Source organism: Fundulus heteroclitus, unplaced genomic scaffold (assembly GCF_011125445.2).
Source record: "Fundulus heteroclitus isolate FHET01 unplaced genomic scaffold, MU-UCD_Fhet_4.1 scaffold_60, whole genome shotgun sequence".
Classification (NCBI taxonomy): domain Eukaryota; kingdom Metazoa; phylum Chordata; class Actinopteri; order Cyprinodontiformes; family Fundulidae; genus Fundulus; species Fundulus heteroclitus.
In genome coordinates this window covers 44,182-71,185 of record NW_023397033.1, presented here as the reverse complement: position 1 = coordinate 71,185, position 27,004 = coordinate 44,182, and the positions used below count along the sequence as shown (strand labels likewise).

The 27,004-nt window shown below is 55.7% G+C and overlaps 1 protein-coding gene across 3 annotated transcripts; it reads left to right on the top strand.

Annotated features, from left to right (window-relative positions):
- On the top strand, window positions 1-5,144 carry LOC118561294. Of its 3 annotated transcripts, XM_036133294.1 has the most exons (8): window positions 1-693; window positions 793-1,361; window positions 1,592-1,769; window positions 2,385-2,559; window positions 2,641-2,936; window positions 3,031-3,206; window positions 3,291-3,539; window positions 3,620-5,144. In XM_036133294.1, the coding sequence occupies exons 2-8, from the start codon at window positions 807-809 to the stop codon at window positions 4,247-4,249; spliced, it is 2,259 nt and encodes a 752-aa protein (XP_035989187.1). In that variant the 5' UTR covers window positions 1-693; window positions 793-806; the 3' UTR covers window positions 4,250-5,144. The 3 variants fall into 3 exon arrangements, with proteins under 3 accessions (XP_035989187.1, XP_035989186.1, XP_035989188.1); XM_036133293.1 differs by having other exon boundaries at window positions 1-1,361; XM_036133295.1 differs by lacking the exon at window positions 1-693 and having other exon boundaries at window positions 1,269-1,769.
- Window positions 5,145-27,004: the final 21,860 nt, after the last annotated feature.

Here is a 27,004-nt window from a genome sequence, read left to right as displayed (position 1 = left end):
GCTATGCAGCTTCCTGTGGTAAGGTGCTACAAACCTGGAGGAGCCTATCTCTCAAAGACCTTCCATCTGTTAGTTGTTTTTGGACCGGTTATTAGGTTTGACGGCACAGCATGGCTTTCTCTTGGCCCCTGGGGAGATAGGGACCCCAAATTACCAGGGCTTGCTCTACTCACACCCTAGAAACCGTGCGGTTTGATATCTCTAAGTTAAGTAGAATCTTTACTGGTGTCTCTTTGGGCCTGGTGGGGCTCCATGAAGCCTAAATCCTTGAGCTAGGGTTAGGCGATTTGGCCCCTTTTACCCAAATATCACATGTTAAATCCCATGGATTGTCAAGCATTGCAGCAAAATATTAGGGAGAGCGGATTTTGACATTTTGGTGTAGGATTAGGCTGGATGTGAAGTCTATGGAGGTTGGCGCTCCATGGTCCATGGGTGTGTGTGTGTGTGCGCTGGTGCCCGGGCTTGGTTGCTGGTAGCAGGGGTGGGTGCAGGGTCTGATGTGGAGACTCAGTGTTTCCCCTGGTTCTCAGGAGGCTTTACTTGGTACACCTGCAGCCACTTGCTGCACTCTTGATTGCATGAGCAGAAGGCAGCTGTAGGTACCTAACATGCCAATCAACGAATGACTGAGGAGCAGTACTTAACAGCCCAGGACCAGAGCGGACTTCTTTCCCCTCCACTGTTCACACGGTAAGTTGTGAAGCTCTTATGCATCACGCTGGGAAATGGGGCTCTGTTCCTGGCTTTGAGATATTAACACAGCTCGTGTTATCGTATCTTATTTTTCAGATTCTCATATCAACATGGCGCCCCCAAAGCATGTTTGTTGCCCACTCTGCCGTTCTGAATTTACCTATATAGGCAGGCACCTAAGAAATAGTCATGGCATTAAAAATTCAGAAGAGCGAGAAATATTGATCAAGTACAGTAGTGGGAGGGTCAATATTAGAAAAATGCCCTGTCCAGTGGAGGGCTGCAGTTATGCTAGCACAAGGCTGGACAGGCATATTGCTCAAGCTCACCCGGAGATGGAGGGGGAGAGGAAAGCCCAGGTGATAACTGATTTGAAGTACCAGGTAACAGTGCACATGCTGCGAGCTTTGAGCGCCACAAACCCGAGCCCTCCGATGGTCTCACGTTTACACATGGACCCAATAGCAAGAGAGGAAGCAAATCGGTATCATCCAACATCAGAACCCCTTGATGACGAACCATCGCCTTTATCCTGCATCTCGTGCAAACAGCTTGAGGCAAAGAACCTGCAGCTTACATCCGATTTGGGGCAACTAAGAAAGAAATTGCTGTACCAGCACAGATGGGCTGAAAGGGCAAAAAAAACAATCAAACGACTGGAAGAGGTATGTAAAATGTTTATTACCTAGCAGCACCTTTACCCAGGACCAGAGCACATGTGCTGGGCAGGATAGCTCCATAGCTTAGGCCTGGTTGTACTGGCAGAACCAGCGGGTAGATGCGGATGACCTTTACCCAGGATCAGAGCACATGTGCTGGGCAGGATAGCTCCATAGCTTAGGCCTGGTTGTACCGGCAGAACCAGAAAACTTAGCACTAAACCTTTATTTAACAGGACCGCCAAAAGGCATCCACAGCCCCGGTTCCAAGTGTGGACGTTGATGCTCTGGTGAGGAGTGAATCTTTCTCTCCTGATGAAGAACAGCAGCACATCAACAGACCTAAGTCAAAGGGGGAAACCCGGAGCACCCTCTGTTTGGCGAAAGCGTACCCCAAATTCCCACCAAGCATCTGTAAGTAATGTCACTGATTGCTGTATTTTTTTCTATATATATATATATATATATATATATATATATATATATATATATATATATATATATATATATATATATATATATATATATATATATATATATATATATATAAAAAATTCTAAGTGTTGAGAACCAGGCGCACACAAGGGGGCGCTGTCAGAGAGTAATCCGAGGACAGTGCCTCGGGTCGGGGCTGCAGCAGCGGGATCTCCCCCCTGTCCTTCTGGAAGTCTGCGCAAACTTTAAAAAATATTTTCTAAGTGTTTATGGAACCAGAGACGCGGAAGGGGTAGTTTTAACGTTTGGATCCGAATATAGGGCCCTCTGTCTGGGTTTTAATGAACGAAATTACCCGGTGTTCCTTCTGGAAGTCTGCGGAAACTTTAAAAAATATTTTCTAAGTGTTTATGGAACCAGAGACGCGGAAGGGGGAGTTTTAACGTTTGGATCCGAATATAGGGCCCTCTGTCTGGGTTTTAATGAATGAAATTACCCGGTGTTCCTTCTGGAAGTCTGCGCAAACTTTTAAAAATATTTTCTAAGTGTTGAGAATCAAACTTCATTATGAAACCTTTTTTTTGTTTTTTTCAGTGGAATACATCGCGGAATATTGGCAGCACCTCAAAGGCTCCCGTGGTCTGAGGAAAAGGATTGAAAATCAAAGATCCAAAGTGGGTAGAATCATGGCTTTCCTTTCGTTTATAACCAAGGGCCAGCCAATCCTCCAGAATTGGACTTTCCTTCCCAATATGTCCAGGATATACCAGTAAGCATGTCTGTGATGCCTTTTAGTTAAGATAAATTGTCCCCATGTAAAAAAAGATTCAAATTATTTATTTCTGTGCAGGTGGCCAGAGCATCTGCAGAATGGTGGAAAAGCGGAGAACACAGTGAAGACCTACCTGGTGAATTTGTCCCAGTTCCTGGGCTACTTCAGGGACACTCCTCCAACTTCGTCAAGAGTTCCAAAAAGAGAAGTGTTTGCCGTGATTCGTGCTATCTCAGAGTGTATTGCAAGCCTGGGTCCACGTGTTGTCATGCGTCAGATACGTATAAAGAAAAATAAGTTGAGCAGAACCATCTCCAAGGACCAACTTCGCCTCTGCAAAGTCCTGGCCAGGAGACGCATCCCTGAACTTCTTGGTCAGACTTATTAAATTTGTACTATATTAAATTACTTACCTGAGTTACTGACATCCATGTTCTAACCATTTAATTTTTATTTTTTTTTCTTCAGATGAACTGTCTGAGGACCCCAACCCGGAGGCGCGCAGGAGATTCTACGGGTACCTCAGTGTTTACCTAGCAAGCCTCTATGGACACCGCACCGGTGTTCTAAAGAATATGACTGTCTCCGAGGTTGATGAAGCCCAGCAGGAAGCCACAGTCGGACAAGCGGGCTTTGTGATCAATGCAAGTCTACTAATATTGGAATGACAAACGCTCTCTGTCTTGTCCCAATATGTCCATTAACACACACTCTCCTTTGCACCACAGGTGAAGGAACACAAAACCAACCGTGCGTTTGGCCCCGCACAGCTCTACTTAACTATAGAGGAATTCTCATGGGTGGAGCAGTGGATGATCATCAGACAGAAACTAAACCCACCCACAGACCTCCTTCTCTTCACCGAAAACTTCACAAACATCGAGAAACTCATCGTGCCGATGCAAGCCGCCTGGCTTGACATGGGTTTTCCTGGGCGTCCCACATTCACAGACTTCCGAACATCAATAGCCACATACGTAAGTAATTATATCACTTTTCCATGTAATAAACCTAAAATAAAAAGCATAATATTGAAGAACCATCTCTATTTTTCAAGGCAAGGAATACTTTGTCACCAAGTGACCGGATCAACATTTCAAAGACCATGTGTCATGACACGCGGACAGCAGACAAATTCTACGCGCTCCACCGCACCGCGTCAGAGCTGGCTCGGATCCGTCAGAATTTCGAGGCAGCCGTCAAGCCACCACGTACGACGGTACATGACACCGCCGAACCTTCCCTCCTCTCCATGTCAGAATCATCAGGTGATGGTCTTGAGGAGGAAGCGGACTGCGCGCCTCCCACCCCGCCTGCCGGTCCTTCGCCCGGTGCTGTGCCGTCCTCACCAACATCCAGTCAGGCCACAGGATCAACAAGCCCTGATCACGCTTCTGAGAGCGACGTTGACTACACTGTTGACAGCGAGTCTGACCACACTGTTGACAGCGAGTCTGACCACACTTCTGAGAGCGAGTCTGACCACACTTCTGAGAGCGAGTCTGACCACACTTCTGAATACACTTCGGAGAGCGACCCTTCATATGAACCACGTAGAAGGACCCAACAACCCAGAAGAAAGAGACCATTGTTTACCTACACGTTGAGAAATAGACAACCAGGGTGCAGCCAAAGTGCACGTGTGCTGAGATCCAGAAAAACAGTAAAAAAAATAATAAAAAAATAAATAAATCAATGGTGATGTGTCTGTATTTCCTTTCTGCTACAGTTTGGGTGAAAACAATTATTTATCTTTAACAAATTGTGTTCTTTAAGACATTTCTCCATTCATTATTCCTGGCAAATAAAATAAAAAAATAAAACTTATAAAGTCCCACCTCCAGCATAGGGGGGGGTCTGTGTCACGCAGCTCTGCCCCAGAATAGTGCGCCTTTGCTGGGCTAGTGACGCGTGAAAGCGCCCCTCTGGTCCTGGAAGTCCAGCATGGGGTGGATACGAAATCAATTGGAGTAGCCCTTCCGCACTGTACCAGGGGAACAATTTTGGAAAAAAAATATTTTCTAAGTTCTCCAGCATGGGGTGGATACGAAATCAACTGGAGTAGCTCAGGGAGATACAAGGGTCTCGAGGGATCCTGGGGCCTTACGCGAAAAAAAACCCTTCTGCAGGTTAATATGAAATGCGCCACGCGGACATGCATGCAGCGTTTTTGGGTTAATGTAGCCAGAGTAGGCCGCTGCGTGGAGCTCCATGGTGCCTCTGGAGGAGCTGGGAGATCCATGGTGCACGCGGAGGTTAGGAGACCCAGAGCGGGCTGCTTCTGGTGCGGGGAGATCCATTCTGCACGCGGAGGTTAGGAGACCCAGAGCTAAAATTAACAAAAGGAATTAATAGGAATTATTATAATATTAATGGTAAACGAAAAAAAATAAAAAAACGTGTCCCACCTCCAGCATAGGGGGGGGGTCTGTGTCACGCAGCTCTGCCCCAGAATAGTGCGCCTTTGCTGGGCTAGTGACGCGTGAAAGCGCCCCTCTGGTCCTGGAAGTCCAGCATGGGGTGGATACGAAATCAATTGGAGTAGCCCTTCCGCACTGTACCAGGGGAACAATTTTGGAAAAAAAAAAATTTTCTAAGTTCTCCAGCATGGGGTGGATACGAAATCAACTGGAGTAGCCCAGGGAGATACAAGGGTCTGGAGGGATCCTGGGGCCTTACGCGAAAAAAACCCCTTCTGCAGATATGTAGGAGCGAGGTTTTCGGTAACCTATGACGAAAAATATTTCTAAGTCTTTTAACACTTAGTTTCTGGAGTCTGTCAGGGGGACTTCCAGGGCCCATCTTTTTCACCCAGACCGATCTGCAAACGTGGCCTGCCATAAGAGGGCCTCCGTCGGCCCCGGTGCTCAGCATCAGTGCTTCGGCGGATGGTTCCTTAATCCTGCAGGCTTGACTCCAGACAGCAGCGGAGGTTGCGCGCGACTGTGCTTATTCCCCGTAGCGGGCCGCACGCTCGGAAGCGAGACCGAGCAGAACAGTCTGACCTAGTGGTCCCGCACCAAGCCTCCGCCACCGGGCTCACGTCCCCCGGTCCCGGCCTCCTGGCCCGCGCTGGCGGTGCGCTTGGGAAACACGCCTTTCTCTCACTCTCCGGTCGAGCCCCCGTGCGGCTGTCCGCCTGAGAGCCAATCGACTAGGGCTCGGGGGGCTACGGAGGACCAGCGCTCCGCTCGGTTCCCACGCCCCCCCCCCATCTCGCTCTGCCTACGGGCCCGGCGCGTGCCGGGTTCTGGAGGGCTAAATAAGCCGTGAAAGTCCAAGTAAACACGGCCCCGGCCCAGACATGGGATGGATTGACAGATGAAAGCGATTTCTCCACTCTGTGGGTTGTGGTGCATGGCTGCGAATCACAAATGTGATTTGCAGGACATAGGGCAAACAGATACCCAAACCCGTCTTGAAAAACAAACCGAAAGAATGGCAGCACATCCAAGGAAGACCCCCTCATGGAGATCTGCTGTACCATGGGCACATAATTAAAAATAAAAATAAAAAATTCTAAGTGTTGAGAACCAGGTGCACGGAGGGTGGGGGGGGGGGGGCGGTGTCAGAGTGTAGCCCAGGGAGAGGGCCTCGGGCTGGGGCTGCAGAAGCGGGATGTCCCCCTGTCCTGCTGGAGCTCTGAATTTTTAAGGGTTAGAGGTAGGGTTATAAAATAGTTCTAAGTGTTGAGAACCAGGTGCACGGAGGGTGGGGGGGCGGTGTCAGAGTGTAGCCCAGGGAGAGGGCCTCTTGGTGGGCATCAAGCTCTGGGATGTCCCGCCGGTCCTGCTGGAGCTCTGAATTTTTAAGGGTTAGAGGTAGGGTTATAAAATAGTTCTAAGTGTTGAGAACCAGGTGCACGGAGGGTGGGGGGGGCGGTGTCAGAGTGTAGCCCAGGGAGAGGGCCTCGGGCTGGGGCTGCAGAAACGGGATGTCCCCCTGTCCTGCTGGAGCTCTGAATTTTTAAGGGTTAGAGGTAGGGTTATAAAATAGTTCTAAGTGTTGAGAACCAGGTGCACGGAGGGTGGGGGGGGGGGCGGTGTCAGAGTGTAGCCCAGGGAGAGGGCCTCGGGCTGGGGCTGCAGAAGCGGGATGTCCCGCCGGTCCTGCTGGAGCTCTGAATTTTTAAGGGTTAGAGGTAGGGTTATAAAATAGTTCTAAGTGTTGAGAACCAGGTGCACGGAGGGTGGGGGGGGGGGGCGGTGTCAGAGTGTAGCCCAGGGAGAGGGCCTCGGGCTGGGGCTGCAGAAGCGGGATGTCCCGCCGGTCCTGCTGGAGCTCTGAATTTTTAAGGGTTAGAGGTAGGGTTATAAAATAGTTCTAAGTGTTGAGAACCAGGTGCACGGAGGGTGGGGGGGCGGTGTCAGAGTGTAGCCCAGGGAGAGGGCCTCGGGCTGGGGCTGCAGAAGCGGGATGTCCCCCTGTCCTGCTGGAGCTCTGAATTTTTAAGGGTTAGAGATAGGGTTATAAAATAGTTCTAAGTGTTGAGAACCAGGTGCACGGAGGGGAGCGGTGTCAGAGAGCAGTCCGAGCACAGGACCTCGGGCTGGGGCTGCAGCAGCTGGACTCCCCCCTGTCCTGCTGGAGCTCTGCTGTACCATGGGCACGGCTTTGTTCCTGCCCTACTAGGGGCACGAGTAATTTGGCGGTTGGTTTATTGGTTTATAACCGGGTAGGGGTGCTTAAGTGTGGGTACCACGGTTCGGCTGGAGCTAAAGGTTATGGAAGTGTGTGCTCCAGGGTTTATGAGTGTGTGTCGTTACCCGGAAATGGTTGCTGGTAGCAGGGATGGGTGTATGGTCTGATGCGGGTGTCCTCCTCCATGCTGGATGTGGAGGTTAGAACCAGGACATGCTGCTGCTGCTGCCTGGAGATCCATGCTGGATGTGGAGGTTAGAACCAGGACATGCTGCTGCTGCTGCCTGGAGATCCATGCTGGATGTGGAGGTTAGAACCAGGACAGGCTGCTGCTGCTTCTGCCTGGAGATCCATGCTGTATGTGGAGCATAGGAGAACCAGAGCAGGCTGCTGCTTCTGGGCAAAGACCCAGAGCAGGCTGCTGCTGCTGCCTGGGACATCCATGCTGTATGTGGAGCATAGGAGACCCAGAGCAGGCTGCTGCTTCTGGGCAAAGACCCAGAGCAGGCTGCTGCTTCTGTCTGGAGATCCATGCTGTATGTGGAGGTTAGAACCAGGACATGCTGCTGCCTGGGTCATCCATGCTGGATGTGGAGCATAAGAAAACCAGAGCAGGCTGCTGCTTCTGGGCAAAGACCCAGAGCAGGCTGCTGCTTCTGCCTGGAGATCCATGCTGGATGTAGAGCATAGGAGAACCAGAGCAGGCTGCTGCTTCTGGGCAAAGACCCAGAGCAGGCTGCTGCTTCTGCCTGGAGATCCATGCTGTATGTGGAGGTTAGAACCAGGACATGCTGCTGCCTGGGACATCCATGCTGGATGTGGAGCATAGGAGAACCAGAGCAGGCTGCTGCTTCTGGGCAAAGACCCAGAGCAGGCTGCTGCTTCTGGGCAAAGACCCAGAGCAGGCTGCTGCTTCTGGGCAAAGACCCAGAGCAGGCTGCTGCTTCTGGGCAAAGACCCAGAGCAGGCTGCTGCTTCTGCCTGGAGATCCATGCTGTATGTGGAGGTTAGAACCAGGACATGCTGCTGCCTGGGACATCCATGCTGGATGTGGAGCATAGGAGAACAAGAGCAGGCTGCTTCTGCCTGGAACAAGACCCAGAGCAGGCTGCTGCTTCTGCCTGGAGATCCATGCTGTATGTGGAGGTTAGAACCAGGACATGCTGCTGCCTGGGACATCCATGCTGGATGTGGAGCATAGGAGAACCAGAGCAGGCTGCTGCTTCTGGGCAAAGACCCAGAGCAGGCTGCTGCTTCTGGGCAAAGACCCAGAGCAGGCTGCTGCTTCTGCCTGGAGATCCATGCTGTATGTGGAAGTTAGAACCACGACATGCTGCTGCCTGGGACAACAATGCTGGATGTGGAGCATAGGAGAACCAGAGCAGGCTGCTGCTTCTGGGCAAAGACCCAGAGCAGGCTGCTGCTTCTGCCTGGAGATCCATGCTGTATGTGGAGGTTAGAACCAGGACATGCTGCTGCCTGGGACATCCATGCTGGATGTGGAGCATAGGAGAACCAGAGCAGGCTGCTTCTACCTGGAACAAGACCCAGAGCAGGCTGCTGCTTCTGCCTGGAGATCCATGCTGTATGTGGAGGTTAGAACCAGGACATGCTGCTGCCTGGGACATCCATGCTGGATGTGGAGCATAGGAGAACCAGAGCAGGCTGCTGCTTCTGGGCAAAGACCCAGAGCAGGCTGCTGCTTCTGGGCAAAGACCCAGAGCAGGCTGCTGCTTCTGCCTGGAGATCCATGCTGTATGTGGAAGTTAGAACCAGGACATGCTGCTGCCTGGGACAACAATGCTGGATGTGGAGACCCAGAGCAGGCTCACACTGCTGGGACATCCATGCTGGATGTGGAGACCCAGAGCAGGCTCACACTGCTGGGACATCCATGCCGGATGTGGAGACCCAGAGCAGGCTCACACTGCTGGGACATCCATGCTGGATGTGGAGCATAGGAGAACCAGAGCAGGCTCACACTGCTGGGACATCCATGCTGAATGAGGAGCATAGGAGAACCAGAGCAGGCTCACACTGCTGGGAGATCCATGCTGGATGTGGAGCATAGGAGAACCAGAGCAGGCTCACACTGCTGGGAGATCCATGCTGGATGTGGAGAACCAGAGCAGGCTCACACTGCTGGGACATCCATACTGGATGTGGAGCATAGGAGACCCAGAGCAGGCTCATTCTGCTGGGAGATCCATGCTGGATGTGGAGACCCAGAGAAGGCTCACACTGCTGGGACATCCATGCTGGATGTGGAGCATAGGAGAACCAGAGCGGGCTCACACTGCTGGGACATCCATGCTGGATGTGGAGGTTAGGAGAACCAGAGCAGGCTGCTGCTGCTGGGAGATCCATGCTGGATGTGGAGACCCAGAGCAGGCTCACACTGCTGGGACATCCATGCTGGATGTGGAGACCCAGAGCAGGCTCACACTGCTGGGACATCCATGCTGGATGTGGAGCATAGGAGAACCAGAGCAGGCTCACACTGCTGGGAGATCCATGCTGGATGTGGAGACCCAGAGCAGGCTCACACTGCTGGGACATCCATGCTGGATGTGGAGACCCAGAGCAGGCTCACACTGCTGGGAGATCCATGCTGGATGTGGAGACCCAGAGCAGGCTCACACTGCTGGGACATCCATGCTGGATGTGGAGCATAGGAGACCCAGAGCAGGCTCATTCTGCTGGGAGATCCATGCTGGATGTGGAGACCCAGGGCAGGCTCACACTGCTGGGACATCCATGCTGGATGTGGAGCATAGGAGAACCAGAGCAGGCTCACATTGCTGGGACATCCATGCTGGATGTGGAGGTTAGGAGAACCAGAGCAGGCTGCTGCTGCTGGGAGACCCATGCTGGATGTGGAGACCCAGAGCAGGCTCACACTGCTGGGACATCCATGCTGGATGTGGAGACCCAGAGAAGGCTCACACTGCTGCGACATCCATGCTGGATGTGGAGACCCAGAGCAGGCTCACACTGCTGGGACATCCATGCCGGATGTGGAGACCCAGAGCAGGCTCACACTGCTGGGACATCCATGCTGGATGTGGAGCATAGGAGAACCAGAGCAGGCTCACACTGCTGGGAGATCCATGCTGGATGTGGAGACCCAGAGCAGGCTCACACTGCTGGGACATCCTTGCTGGATGTGGAGCATAGGAGAACCAGAGCAGGCTCACATTGCTGGGACATCCATGCTGGATGTGGAGCATAGGAGAACCAGAGCAGGCTCACACTGCTGGGACACCCATGCTGGATGTGGAGCATAGGAGAACCAGAGCAGGCTCACATTGCTGGGACATCCATGCTGGATGTGGAGGTTAGGAGAACCAGAGCATGCTGCTGCTGCTGGGAGATCCATGCTGGATGTGGAGACCCAGAGCAGGCTCACACTGCTGGGACATCCATGCTGGATGTGGAGACCCAGAGCAGGCTCACACTGCTGGGACATCCATGCCGGATGTGGAGACCAAGAGCAGGCTCACACTGCTGGGACATCCATGCTGGATGTGGAGACCCAGAGCAGGCTCACACTGCTGGGACATCCATGCTGGATGTGGAGACCCAGAGCAGGCTCACACTGCTGGGACATCCATGCTGGATGTGGAGACCCAGAGCAGGCTCACACTGCTGGGACATCCATGCTGGATGTGGAGACCCAGAGCAGGCTCACACTGCTGGGACATCCATGCTGGATGTGGAGACCGAGAGCAGGCTCACACTGCTGGGACATCCATGCTGGATGTGGAGACCCAGAGCAGGCTCACACTGCTGGGACATCCATGCCGGATGTGGAGACCAAGAGCAGCTCACACTGCTGGGACATCCATGCTGGATGTGGAGCATAGGAGAACCAGAGCAGGCTCACACTGCTGGGAGATCCATGCTGGATGTGGAGACCCAGAGCAGGCTCACACTGCTGGGACATCCATGCTGGATGTGGAGACCCAGAGCAGGCTCACACTGCTGGGACATCCATGCTGGATGTGGAGACCCAGAGCAGGCTCACACTGCTGGGACATCCATGCTGGATGTGGAGACCCAGAGAAGGCTCACACTGCTGGGACATCCATGCTGGATGTGGAGCATAGGATACCAGAGCAGGCTCACACTGCTGGGAGATCCATGCTTGATGTGGAGACCCAGAGCAGGCTCACACTGCTGGGACATCCATGCTGGATGTGGAGCATAGGAGAACCAGAGCAGGCTCACACTGCTGGGAGATCCATGCTGGATGTGGAGACCCAGAGCAGGCTCACACTGCTGGGACATCCATGCTGGATGTGGAGACCCAGAGCAGGCTCACACTGCTGGGAGATCCATGCTGGATGTGGAGACCCAGAGCAGGCTCACACTGCTGGGACATCCATGCTGGATGTGGAGCATAGGAGACCCAGAGCAGGCTCATTCTGCTGGGAGATCCATGCTGGATGTGGAGACCCAGAGCAGGCTCACACTACTGGGACATCCATGCTGGATGTGGAGCATAGGAGAACCAGAGCAGGCTCACATTGCTGGGACATCCATGCTGGATGTGGAGGTTAGGAGAACCAGAGCAGGCTGCTGCTGCTGGGAGATCCATGCTGGATGTGGAGACCCAGAGCAGGCTCACACTGCTGGGACATCCATGCTGGATGTGGAGACCCAGAGAAGGCTCACACTGCTGGGACATCCATGCTGGATGTGGAGACCCAGAGCAGGCTCACACTGCTGGGACATCCATGCCGGATGTGGAGACCCAGAGCAGGCTCACACTGCTGGGACATCCATGCTGGATGTGGAGCATAGGAGAACCAGAGCAGGCTCACACTGCTGGGAGATCCATGCTGGATGTGGAGACCCAGAGCAGGCTCACACTGCTGGGACATCCATGCTGGATGTGGAGACCCAGAGCAGGCTCACACTGCTGGGACATCCATGCTGGATGTGGAGACCCAGAGCAGGCTCACACTGCTGGGACATCCATGCTGGATGTGGAGACCCAGAGCAGGCTCACACTGCTGGGACATCCATGCTGGATGTGGAGACCCAGAGCAGGCTCACACTGCTGGGACATCCATGCTGGATGTGGAGACCCAGAGCAGGCTCACACTGCTGGGACATCCATGCTGGATGTGGAGCATAGGATACCAGAGCAGGCTCACACTGCTGGGAGATCCATGCTTGATGTGGAGACCCAGAGCAGGCTCACACTGCTGGGACATCCATGCTGGATGTGGAGCATAGGAGAACCAGAGCAGGCTCACACTGCTGGGAGATCCATGCTGGATGTGGAGACCCAGAGCAGGCTCACACTGCTGGGACATCCATGCTGGATGTGGAGACCCAGAGCAGGCTCACACTGCTGGGAGATCCATGCTGGATGTGGAGACCCAGAGCAGGCTCACACTGCTGGGACATCCATGCTGGATGTGGAGCATAGGAGACCCAGAGCAGGCTCATTCTGCTGGGAGATCCATGCTGGATGTGGAGACCCAGAGCAGGCTCACACTACTGGGACATCCATGCTGGATGTGGAGCATAGGAGAACCAGAGCAGGCTCACATTGCTGGGACATCCATGCTGGATGTGGAGGTTAGGAGAACCAGAGCAGGCACACACTGCTGGGAGATCCATGCTGGATGTGGAGACCCAGAGCAGGCTCACACTGCTGGGACATCCATGCTGGATGTGGAGACCCAGAGAAGGCTCACACTGCTGGGACATCCATGCTGGATGTGGAGACCCAGAGCAGGCTCACACTGCTGGGACATCCATGCCGGATGTGGAGACCCAGAGCAGGCTCACACTGCTGGGACATCCATGCTGGATGTGGAGCATAGGAGAACCAGAGCAGGCTCACACTGCTGGGAGATCCATGCTGGATGTGGAGACCCAGAGCAGGCTCACACTGCTGGGACATCCTTGCTGGATGTGGAGGATAGGAGAACCAGAGCAGGCTCACACTGCTGGGACACCCATGCTGGATGTGGAGCATAGGAGAACCAGAGCAGGCTCACACTGCTGGGACACCCATGCTGGATGTGGAGCATAGGAGAACCAGAGCAGGCTCACACTGCTGGGACACCCATGCTGGATGTGGAGCATAGGAGAACCAGAGCAGGCTCACACTGCTGGGAGATCCATGCTGGATGTGGAGACCCAGAGCAGGCTCACACTGCTGGGACATCCATGCTGGATGTGGAGCATAGGAGAACCAGAGCAGGCTCACACTGCTGGGAGATCCATGCTGGATGTGGAGACCCAGAGCAGGCTCACACTGCTGGGACATCCATGCTGGATGTGGAGACCCAGAGCAGGCTCACACTGCTGGGACATCCATGCTGGATGTGGAGACCCAGAGCAGGCTCACACTGCTGGGACATCCATGCTGGATGTGGAGCATAGGAGAACCAGAGCAGGCTCACACTGCTGGGAGATCCATGCTGGATGTGGAGACCCAGAGCAGGCTCACACTGCTGGGACATCCATGCTGGATGTGGAGACCCAGAGCAGGCTCATTCTGCTGGGACATCAATGCTGGATGTGGAGCATAGGAGACCCAGAGCAGGCTCATTCTGCTGGGACATCCATGCTGGATGTGGAGCATAGGAGAACCAGAGCAGCCTCACACTGCTGGGACATCCATGCTGGATGTGGAGGTTAGGAGAACCAGAGCAGGCACACACTGCTGGGAGATCCATGCTGGATGTGGAGACCCAGAGCAGGCTCACACTGCTGGGAGATCCATGCTGGATGTGGAGACCCAGAGCAAGCTCACACTGCTGGGACATCCATGCTGGATGTGGAGACCCAGAGCAGGCTCACACTGCTGGGACATCCATGCTGGATGTGGAGGTAAGGAGAACCAGAGCAGGCACACACTGCTGGGAGATCCATGCTGGATGTGGAGACCCAGAGCAGGCTCACACTGCTGGGAGATCCATGCTGGATGTGGAGACCCAGAGCAGGCTCACACTGCTGGGACATCCATGCTGGATGTGGAGCATAGGAGACCCAGAGCAGGCTCATTCTGCTGGGAGATCCATGCTGGATGTGGAGACCCAGAGCAGGCTCACACTACTGGGACATCCATGCTGGATGTGGAGCATAGGAGAACCAGAGCAGGCTCACATTGCTGGGACATCCATGCTGGATGTGGAGGTTAGGAGAACCAGAGCAGGCACACACTGCTGGGAGATCCATGCTGGATGTGGAGACCCAGAGCAGGCTCACACTGCTGGGACATCCATGCTGGATGTGGAGACCCAGAGAAGGCTCACACTGCTGGGACATCCATGCTGGATGTGGAGACCCAGAGCAGGCTCACACTGCTGGGACATCCATGCCGGATGTGGAGACCCAGAGCAGGCTCACACTGCTGGGACATCCATGCTGGATGTGGAGCATAGGAGAACCAGAGCAGGCTCACACTGCTGGGAGATCCATGCTGGATGTGGAGACCCCAGAGCAGGCTCACACTGCTGGGACATCCTTGCTGGATGTGGAGGATAGGAGAACCAGAGCAGGCTCACACTGCTGGGACACCCATGCTGGATGTGGAGCATAGGAGAACCAGAGCAGGCTCACACTGCTGGGACACCCATGCTGGATGTGGAGCATAGGAGAACCAGAGCAGGCTCACACTGCTGGGACACCCATGCTGGATGTGGAGCATAGGAGAACCAGAGCAGGCTCACACTGCTGGGAGATCCATGCTGGATGTGGAGACCCAGAGCAGGCTCACACTGCTGGGACATCCATGCTGGATGTGGAGCATAGGAGAACCAGAGCAGGCTCACACTGCTGGGAGATCCATGCTGGATGTGGAGACCCAGAGCAGGCTCACACTGCTGGGAGATCCATGCTGGATGTGGAGACCCAGAGCAGGCTCACACTGCTGGGACATCCATGCTGGATGTGGAGACCCAGAGCAGGCTCACACTGCTGGGACATCCATGCTGGATGTGGAGACCCAGAGCAGGCTCACACTGCTGGGACATCCATGCTGGATGTGGAGCATAGGAGAACCAGAGCAGGCTCACACTGCTGGGAGATCCATGCTGGATGTGGAGACCCAGAGCAGGCTCACACTGCTGGGACATCCATGCTGGATGTGGAGACCCAGAGCAGGCTCATTCTGCTGGGACATCAATGCTGGATGTGGAGCATAGGAGACCCAGAGCAGGCTCATTCTGCTGGGACATCCATGCTGGATGTGGAGCATAGGAGAACCAGAGCAGCCTCACACTGCTGGGACATCCATGCTGGATGTGGAGGTTAGGAGAACCAGAGCAGGCACACACTGCTGGGAGATCCATGCTGGATGTGGAGACCCAGAGCAGGCTCACACTGCTGGGAGATCCATGCTGGATGTGGAGACCCAGAGCAAGCTCACACTGCTGGGACATCCATGCTGGATGTGGAGACCCAGAGCAGGCTCACACTGCTGGGACATCCATGCTGGATGTGGAGGTAAGGAGAACCAGAGCAGGCACACACTGCTGGGAGATCCATGCTGGATGTGGAGACCCAGAGCAGGCTCACAGTGCTGGGAGATCCATGCTGGATGTGGAGACCAAGAGCAGGCTCACACTGCTGGGAGATCCATGCTGGATGTGGAGACCCAGAGCAGGCTCACACTGCTGGGAGATCCATGCTGGATGTGGAGACCCAGAGCAGGCTCACACTGCTGGGACATCCATGCTGGATGTGGAGCATAGGAGACCCAGAGCAGGCTCATTCTTTTTGGAGATCCATGCTGGATGTGGAGACCCAGAGCAGGCTCACACTGCTGGGACATCCATGCTGGATGTGGAGGTTAGGAGAACCAGAGCAGGCTCATTCTGCTGGGAGATCCATGCTGGATGTGGAGACCCAGAGCAGGCTCACATTGCTGGGACATCCATGCTGGATGTGGAGGTTAGGAGAACCAGAGCAGGCTGCTGCTGCTGGGAGATCCATGCTGGATGTGAAGACCCAGAGCAGGCTCACACTGCTGGGACATCCATGCTGGATGTGGAGACCCAGAGCAGGCTCACACTGCTGGGACATCCATGCTGGATGTGGAGCATAGGAGACCCAGAGCAGGCTCACACTGCTGGGACATCCATGCTGGATGTGGAGGTTAGGAGAACCAGAGCAGGCACACACTGCTGGGAGATCCATGCTGGATGTGGAGACCCAGAGCAGGCTCACACTGCTGGGAGATCCATGCTGGATGTGGAGCATAGGAGAACCAGAGCAGGCTCACACTGCTGGGACACCCATGCTGGATGTGGAGCATAGGAGAACCAGAGCAGGCTCACACTGCTGGGAGATCCATGCTGGATGTGGAGACCCAGAGCAGGCTCACACTGCTGGGACATCCATGCTGGATGTGGAGCATAGGAGAACCAGAGCAGGCTCACACTGCTGTGAGATCCATGCTGGATGTGGAGACCCAGAGCAGGCTCACACTGCTGGGACATCCATGCTGGATGTGGAGACCCAGAGCAGGCTCACACTGCTGGGACATCCATGCTGGATGTGGAGACCCAGAGCAGGCTCACACTGCTGGGACATCCATGCTGGATGTGGAGACCCAGAGCAGGCTCACACTGCTGGGACATCCATGCTGGATGTGGAGCATAGGAGAACCAGAGCAGGCTCACACTGCTGGGAGATCCATGCTGGATGTGGAGACCCAGAGCAGGCTCACACTGCTGGGACATCCATGCTGGATGTGGAGACCCAGAGCAGGCTCACACTGCTGGGAGATCCATGCTGGATGTGGAGACCCAGAGCAGGCTCACACTGCTGGGACATCCATGCTGGATGTGGAGCATAGGAGACCCAGAGCAGGCTCATTCTGCTGGGAGATCCATGCTGGATGTGGAGACCCAGAGCAGGCTCATTCTGCTGGGACATCCATGCTGGATGTGGAGCATAGGAGACCCAGAGCAGGCTCACACTGCTGGGACATCCATGCTGGATGTGGAGCATAGGAGACCCAGAGCAGGCTCATTCTGCTGGGACATCCATGCTGGATGTGGAGCATAGGAGAACCAGAGCAGCCTCACACTGCTGGGACATCCATGCTGGATGTGGAGGTTAGGAGAACCAGAGCAGGCACACACTGCTGGGAGATCCATGCTGGATGTGGAGACCCAGAGCAGGCTCACACTGCTGGGAGATCCATGCTGGATGTGGAGACCCAGAGCAAGCTCACACTGCTGGGACATCCATGCTGGATGTGGAGACCCAGAGCAGGCTCACACAGCTGGGACATCCATGCTGGATGTGGAGGTAAGGAGAACCAGAGCAGGCTGCTGCTGCTGGGAGATCCATGCTGGATGTGGAGACCCAGAGCAGGCTCACACTGCTGGGACATCCATGCTGGATGTGGAGACCCAGAGCAGGCTCACACTGCTGGGACATCCATGCTGGATGTGGAGACCCAGAGCAGGCTCACACTGCTGGGAGATCCATGCTGGATGTGGAGACCCAGAGCAGGCTCACACTGCTGGGACATCCATGCTGGATGTGCAGCATAGGAGACGCAGAGCAGGCTCATTCTGCTGGGAGATCCATGCTGGATGTGGAGACCCAGAGCAGGCTCACACTGCTGGGACATCCATGCTGGATGTGGAGCATAGGAGAACTAGAGCAGGCTCACATTGCTGGGACATCCATGCTGGATGTGGAGGTTAGGAGAACCAGAGCAGGCTGCTGCTGCTGGGAGATCCATGCTGGATGTGAAGACCCAGAGCAGGCTCACACTGCTGGGACATCCATGCTGGATGTGGAGACGCAGAGCAGGCTCACACTGCTGGGACATCCATGCTGGATGTGGAGCATAGGAGACCCAGAGCAGGCTCACACTGCTGGGACATCCATGCTGGATGTGGAGCATAGGAGACCCAGAGCAGGCTCACACTGCTGGGACATCCATGCTGGATGTGGAGGTTAGGAGAACCAGAGCAGGCACACACTGCTGGGAGATCCATGCTGGATGTGGAGACCCAGAGCAGGCTCACACTGCTGGGAGATCCATGCTGGATGTGGAGCATAGGAGAACCAGAGCAGGCTCACACTGCTGGGACATCCATGCTGGATGTGGAGCATAGGAGACCCAGAGCAGGCTCATTCTGCTGGGAGATCCATGCTGGATGTGGAGACCCAGAGCAGGCTCACACTGCTGGGACATCCATGCTGGATGTGGAGGTTAGGAGAACCAGAGCAGGCTGCTGCTGCTGGGAGATCCATGCTGGATGTGAAGACCCAGAGCAGGCTCACACTGCTGGGACATCCATGCTGGATGTGGAGACCCAGAGCAGGCTCACACTGCTGGGACATCCATGCTGGATGTGGAGCATAGGAGACCCAGAGCAGGCTCACACTGCTGGGACATCCATGCTGGATGTGGAGCATAGGAGACCCAGAGCAGGCTCACACTGCTGGGACATCCATGCTGGATGTGGAGGTTAGGAGAACCAGAGCAGGCACACACTGCTGGGAGATCCATGCTGGATGTGGAGACCCAGAGCAGGCTCACACTGCTGGGACATCCATGCTGGATGTGGAGCATAGGAGAACCAGAGCAGGCTCACACTGCTGTGAGATCCATGCTGGATGTGGAGACCCAGAGCAGGCTCACACTGCTGGGACATCCATGCTGGATGTGGAGACCCAGAGCAGGCTCACACTGCTGGGACATCCATGCTGGATGTGGAGACCCAGAGCAGGCTCACACTGCTGGGACATCCATGCTGGATGTGGAGACCCAGAGCAGGCTCACACTGCTGGGACATCCATGCTGGATGTGGAGCATAGGAGAACCAGAGCAGGCTCACACTGCTGGGAGATCCATGCTGGATGTGGAGACCCAGAGCAGGCTCACACTGCTGGGACATCCATGCTGGATGTGGAGCATAGGAGACCCAGAGCAGGCTCATTCTGCTGGGAGATCCATGCTGGATGTGGAGACCCAGAGCAGGCTCACACTACTGGGACATCCATGCTGGATGTGGAGCATAGGAGAACCAGAGCAGGCTCACATTGCTGGGACATCCATGCTGGATGTGGAGGTTAGGAGAACCAGAGCAGGCTGCTGCTGCTGGGAGATCCATGCTGGATGTGGAGACCCAGAGCAGGCTCACACTGCTGGGACATCCATGCTGGATGTGGAGACCCAGAGAAGGCTCACACTGCTGGGACATCCATGCTGGATGTGGAGACCCAGAGCAGGCTCACACTGCTGGGACATCCATGCCGGATGTGGAGACCCAGAGCAGGCTCACACTGCTGGGACATCCATGCTGGATGTGGAGCATAGGAGAACCAGAGCAGGCTCACACTGCTGGGAGATCCATGCTGGATGTGGAGACCCAGAGCAGGCTCACACTGCTGGGACATCCATGCTGGATGTGGAGACCCAGAGCAGGCTCACACTGCTGGGACATCCATGCTGGATGTGGAGACCCAGAGCAGGCTCACACTGCTGGGACATCCATGCTGGATGTGGAGACCCAGAGCAGGCTCACACTGCTGGGACATCCATGCTGGATGTGGAGACCCAGAGCAGGCTCACACTGCTGGGACATCCATGCTGGATGTGGAGACCCAGAGCAGGCTCACACTGCTGGGACATCCATGCTGGATGTGGAGCATAGGATACCAGAGCAGGCTCACACTGCTGGGAGATCCATGCTTGATGTGGAGACCCAGAGCAGGCTCACACTGCTGGGACATCCATGCTGGATGTGGAGCATAGGAGAACCAGAGCAGGCTCACACTGCTGGGAGATCCATGCTGGATGTGGAGACCCAGAGCAGGCTCACACTGCTGGGACATCCATGCTGGATGTGGAGACCCAGAGCAGGCTCACACTGCTGGGAGATCCATGCTGGATGTGGAGACCCAGAGCAGGCTCACACTGCTGGGACATCCATGCTGGATGTGGAGCATAGGAGACCCAGAGCAGGCTCATTCTGCTGGGAGATCCATGCTGGATGTGGAGACCCAGAGCAGGCTCACACTACTGGGACATCCATGCTGGATGTGGAGCATAGGAGAACCAGAGCAGGCTCACATTGCTGGGACATCCATGCTGGATGTGGAGGTTAGGAGAACCAGAGCAGGCACACACTGCTGGGAGATCCATGCTGGATGTGGAGACCCAGAGCAGGCTCACACTGCTGGGACATCCATGCTGGATGTGGAGACCCAGAGAAGGCTCACACTGCTGGGACATCCATGCTGGATGTGGAGACCCAGAGCAGGCTCACACTGCTGGGACATCCATGCCGGATGTGGAGACCCAGAGCAGGCTCACACTGCTGGGACATCCATGCTGGATGTGGAGCATAGGAGAACCAGAGCAGGCTCACACTGCTGGGAGATCCATGCTGGATGTGGAGACCCAGAGCAGGCTCACACTGCTGGGACATCCTTGCTGGATGTGGAGGATAGGAGAACCAGAGCAGGCTCACACTGCTGGGACACCCATGCTGGATGTGGAGCATAGGAGAACCAGAGCAGGCTCACACTGCTGGGACACCCATGCTGGATGTGGAGCATAGGAGAACCAGAGCAGGCTCACACTGCTGGGACACCCATGCTGGATGTGGAGCATAGGAGAACCAGAGCAGGCTCACACTGCTGGGAGATCCATGCTGGATGTGGAGACCCAGAGCAGGCTCACACTGCTGGGACATCCATGCTGGATGTGGAGCATAGGAGAACCAGAGCAGGCTCACACTGCTGGGAGATCCATGCTGGATGTGGAGACCCAGAGCAGGCTCACACTGCTGGGACATCCATGCTGGATGTGGAGACCCAGAGCAGGCTCACACTGCTGGGACATCCATGCTGGATGTGGAGACCCAGAGCAGGCTCACACTGCTGGGACATCCATGCTGGATGTGGAGCATAGGAGAACCAGAGCAGGCTCACACTGCTGGGAGATCCATGCTGGATGTGGAGACCCAGAGCAGGCTCACACTGCTGGGAGATCCATGCTGGATGTGGAGACCCAGAGCAGGCTCACACTGCTGGGACATCCATGCTGGATGTGGAGACCCAGAGCAGGCTCATTCTGCTGGGACATCAATGCTGGATGTGGAGCATAGGAGACCCAGAGCAGGCTCATTCTGCTGGGACATCCATGCTGGATGTGGAGCATAGGAGAACCAGAGCAGCCTCACACTGCTGGGACATCCATGCTGGATGTGGAGGTTAGGAGAACCAGAGCAGGCACACACTGCTGGGAGATCCATGCTGGATGTGGAGACCCAGAGCAGGCTCACACTGCTGGGAGATCCATGCTGGATGTGGAGACCCAGAGCAAGCTCACACTGCTGGGACATCCATGCTGGATGTGGAGACCCAGAGCAGGCTCACACTGCTGGGACATCCATGCTGGATGTGGAGGTAAGGAGAACCAGAGCAGGCACACACTGCTGGGAGATCCATGCTGGATGTGGAGACCCAGAGCAGGCTCACAGTGCTGGGAGATCCATGCTGGATGTGGAGACCAAGAGCAGGCTCACACTGCTGGGAGATCCATGCTGGATGTGGAGACCCAGAGCAGGCTCACACTGCTGGGAGATCCATGCTGGATGTGGAGACCCAGAGCAGGCTCACACTGCTGGGACATCCATGCTGGATGTGGAGCATAGGAGACCCAGAGCAGGCTCATTCTTTTTGGAGATCCATGCTGGATGTGGAGACCCAGAGCAGGCTCACACTGCTGGGACATCCATGCTGGATGTGGAGGTTAGGAGAACCAGAGCAGGCTGCTGCTGCTGGGAGATCCATGCTGGATGTGGAGACCCAGAGCAGGCTCACACTGCTGGGACATCCATGCTGGATGTGGAGCATAGGAGACCCAGAGCAGGCTCATTCTGCTGGGAGATCCATGCTGGATGTGGAGACCCAGAGCAGGCTCACATTGCTGGGACATCCATGCTGGATGTGGAGGTTAGGAGAACCAGAGCAGGCTGCTGCTGCTGGGAGATCCATGCTGGATGTGAAGACCCAGAGCAGGCTCACACTGCTGGGACATCCATGCTGGATGTGGAGACCCAGAGCAGGCTCACACTGCTGGGACATCCATGCTGGATGTGGAGCATAGGAGACCCAGAGCAGGCTCACACTGCTGGGACATCCATGCTGGATGTGGAGGTTAGGAGAACCAGAGCAGGCACACACTGCTGGGAGATCCATGCTGGATGTGGAGACCCAGAGCAGGCTCACACTGCTGGGAGATCCATGCTGGATGTGGAGCATAGGAGAACCAGAGCAGGCTCACACTGCTGGGACACCCATGCTGGATGTGGAGCATAGGAGAACCAGAGCAGGCTCACACTGCTGGGAGATCCATGCTGGATGTGGAGACCCAGAGCAGGCTCACACTGCTGGGACATCCATGCTGGATGTGGAGACCCAGAGCAGGCTCACACTGCTGGGACATCCATGCTGGATGTGGAGACCCAGAGCAGGCTCACACTGCTGGGACATCCATGCTGGATGTGGAGACCCAGAGCAGGCTCACACTGCTGGGACATCCATGCTGGATGTGGAGCATAGGAGAACCAGAGCAGGCTCACACTGCTGGGAGATCCATGCTGGATGTGGAGACCCAGAGCAGGCTCACACTGCTGGGACATCCATGCTGGATGTGGAGACCCAGAGCAGGCTCACACTGCTGGGAGATCCATGCTGGATGTGGAGACCCAGAGCAGGCTCACACTGCTGGGACATCCATGCTGGATGTGGAGCATAGGAGACCCAGAGCAGGCTCATTCTGCTGGGAGATCCATGCTGGATGTGGAGACCCAGAGCAGGCTCATTCTGCTGGGACATCCATGCTGGATGTGGAGCATAGGAGACCCAGAGCAGGCTCACACTGCTGGGACATCCATGCTGGATGTGGAGCATAGGAGACCCAGAGCAGGCTCATTCTGCTGGGACATCCATGCTGGATGTGGAGCATAGGAGAACCAGAGCAGCCTCACACTGCTGGGACATCCATGCTGGATGTGGAGGTTAGGAGAACCAGAGCAGGCACACACTGCTGGGAGATCCATGCTGGATGTGGAGACCCAGAGCAGGCTCACACTGCTGGGAGATCCATGCTGGATGTGGAGACCCAGAGCAAGCTCACACTGCTGGGACATCCATGCTGGATGTGGAGACCCAGAGCAGGCTCACACAGCTGGGACATCCATGCTGGATGTGGAGGTAAGGAGAACCAGAGCAGGCTGCTGCTGCTGGGAGATCCATGCTGGATGTGGAGACCCAGAGCAGGCTCACACTGCTGGGACATCCATGCTGGATGTGGAGACCCAGAGCAGGCTCACACTGCTGGGACATCCATGCTGGATGTGGAGACCCAGAGCAGGCTCACACTGCTGGGAGATCCATGCTGGATGTGGAGACCCAGAGCAGGCTCACACTGCTGGGACATCCATGCTGGATGTGGAGCATAGGAGACGCAGAGCAGGCTCATTCTGCTGGGAGATCCATGCTGGATGTGGAGACCCAGAGCAGGCTCACACTGCTGGGACATCCATGCTGGATGTGGAGCATAGGAGAACTAGAGCAGGCTCACATTGCTGGGACATCCATGCTGGATGTGGAGGTTAGGAGACCCAGAGCAGGCTGCTGCTGCTGGGAGATCCATGCTGGATGTGAAGACCCAGAGCAGGCTCACACTGCTGGGACATCCATGCTGGATGTGGAGACCCAGAGCAGGCTCACACTGCTGGGACATCCATGCTGGATGTGGAGCATAGGAGACCCAGAGCAGGCTCACACTGCTGGGACATCCATGCTGGATGTGGAGCATAGGAGACCCAGAGCAGGCTCACACTGCTGGGACATCCATGCTGGATGTGGAGGTTAGGAGAACCAGAGCAGGCACACACTGCTGGGAGATCCATGCTGGATGTGGAGACCCAGAGCAGGCTCACACTGCTGGGAGATCCATGCTGGATGTGGAGCATAGGAGAACCAGAGCAGGCTCACACTGCTGGGACATCCATGCTGGATGTGGAGCATAGGAGACCCAGAGCAGGCTCATTCTGCTGGGAGATCCATGCTGGATGTGGAGACCCAGAGCAGGCTCACACTGCTGGGACATCCATGCTGGATGTGGAGCATAGGAGAACTAGAGCAGGCTCACATTGCTGGGACATCCATGCTGGATGTGGAGGTTAGGAGAACCAGAGCAGGCTGCTGCTGCTGGGAGATCCATGCTGGATGTGAAGACCCAGAGCAGGCTCACACTGCTGGGACATCCATGCTGGATGTGGAGACCCAGAGCAGGCTCACACTGCTGGGACATCCATGCTGGATGTGGAGCATAGGAGACCCAGAGCAGGCTCACACTGCTGGGACATCCATGCTGGATGTGGAGCATAGGAGACCCAGAGCAGGCTCACACTGCTGGGACATCCATGCTGGATGTGGAGGTTAGGAGAACCAGAGCAGGCACACACTGCTGGGAGATCCATGCTGGATGTGGAGACCCAGAGCAGGCTCACACTGCTGGGACATCCATGCTGGATGTGGAGCATAGGAGAACCAGAGCAGGCTCACACTGCTGTGAGATCCATGCTGGATGTGGAGACCCAGAGCAGGCTCACACTGCTGTGAGATCCATGCTGGATGTGGAGACCCAGAGCAGGCTCACACTGCTGGGACATCCATGCTGGATGTGGAGACCCAGAGCAGGCTCACACTGCTGGGACATCCATGCTGGATGTGGAGACCCAGAGCAGGCTCACACTGCTGGGACATCCATGCTGGATGTGGAGCATAGGAGAACCAGAGCAGGCTCACACTGCTGGGAGATCCATGCTGGATGTGGAGACCCAGAGCAGGCTCACACTGCTGGGACATCCATGCTGGATGTGGAGACCCAGAGCAGGCTCACACTGCTGGGAGATCCATGCTGGATGTGGAGACCCAGAGCAGGCTCACACTGCTGGGACATCCATGCTGGATGTGGAGCATAGGAGACCCAGAGCAGGCTCATTCTGCTGGGAGATCCATGCTGGATGTGGAGACCCAGAGCAGGCTCATTCTGCTGGGACATCCATGCTGGATGTGGAGCATAGGAGACCCAGAGCAGGCTCACACTGCTGGGACATCCATGCTGGATGTGGAGCATAGGAGACCCAGAGCAGGCTCATTCTGCTGGGACATCCATGCTGGATGTGGAGCATAGGAGAACCAGAGCAGCCTCACACTGCTGGGACATCCATGCTGGATGTGGAGGTTAGGAGAACCAGAGCAGGCACACACTGCTGGGAGATCCATGCTGGATGTGGAGACCCAGAGCAGGCTCACACTGCTGGGAGATCCATGCTGGATGTGGAGACCCAGAGCAAGCTCACACTGCTGGGACATCCATGCTGGATGTGGAGACCCAGAGCAGGCTCACACAGCTGGGACATCCATGCTGGATGTGGAGGTAAGGAGAACCAGAGCAGGCTGCTGCTGCTGGGAGATCCATGCTGGATGTGGAGACCCAGAGCAGGCTCACACTGCTGGGACATCCATGCTGGATGTGGAGACCCAGAGCAGGCTCACACTGCTGGGACATCCATGCTGGATGTGGAGACCCAGAGCAGGCTCACACTGCTGGGAGATCCATGCTGGATGTGGAGACCCAGAGCAGGCTCACACTGCTGGGACATCCATGCTGGATGTGCAGCATAGGAGACGCAGAGCAGGCTCATTCTGCTGGGAGATCCATGCTGGATGTGGAGACCCAGAGCAGGCTCACACTGCTGGGACATCCATGCTGGATGTGGAGACCCAGAGCAGGCTCACACTGCTGGGAGATCCATGCTGGATGTGGAGACCCAGAGCAGGCTCACACTGCTGGGACATCCATGCTGGATGTGGAGCATAGGAGAACCAGAGCAGGCTCACATTGCTGGGACATCCATGCTGGATGTGGAGGTTAGGAGAACCAGAGCAGGCTGCTGCTGCTGGGAGATCCATGCTGGATGTGAAGACCCAGAGCAGGCTCACACTGCTGGGACATCCATGCTGGATGTGGAGACCCAGAGCAGGCTCACACTGCTGGGACATCCATGCTGGATGTGGAGCATAGGAGACCCAGAGCAGGCTCACACTGCTGGGACATCCATGCTGGATGTGGAGCATAGGAGACCCAGAGCAGGCTCACACTGCTGGGACATCCATGCTGGATGTGGAGGTTAGGAGAACCAGAGCAGGCACACACTGCTGGGAGATCCATGCTGGATGTGGAGACCCAGAGCAGGCTCACACTGCTGGGAGATCCATGCTGGATGTGGAGCATAGGAGAACCAGAGCAAGCTCACACTGCTGGGACACCCATGCTGGATGTGGAGCATAGGAGAACCAGAGCAGGCTCACACTGCTGGGAGATCCATGCTGGATGTGGAGACCCAGAGCAGGCTCACACTGCTGGGACATCCATGCTGGATGTGGAGCATAGGAGAACCAGAGCAGGCTCACACTGCTGGGAGATCCATGCTGGATGTGGCGACCCAGAGCAGGCTCACACTGCTGGGACATCCATGCTGGATGTGGAGACCCAGAGCAGGCTCACACTGCTGGGACATCCATGCTGGATGTGGAGACCCAGAGCAGGCTCACACTGCTGGGACATCCATGCTGGATGTGGAGACCCAGAGCAGGCTCACACTGCTGGGACATCCATGCTGGATGTGGAGCATAGGAGAACCAGAGCAGGCTCACACTGCTGGGAGATCCATGCTGGATGTGGAGACCCAGAGCAGGCTCACACTGCTGGGACATCCAT

What these genes read in the sequence shown, in the direction of transcription:
- LOC118561294 (XM_036133294.1), top strand. Translation starts at nt 807, where the DNA reads ATGGCGCCCCCAAAGCATGTTTGTTGCCCACTCTGCCGTTCTGAATTT. An exon ending in CAATCAAACGACTGGAAGAG is followed by an intron (nt 1,362 to 1,591) that starts GTATGTAAAATG and finishes TTTATTTAACAG; the next exon opens with GACCGCCAAAAGGCATCCAC. An exon ending in CAAATTCCCACCAAGCATCT is followed by an intron (nt 1,770 to 2,384) that starts GTAAGTAATGTC and finishes TGTTTTTTTCAG; the next exon opens with TGGAATACATCGCGGAATAT.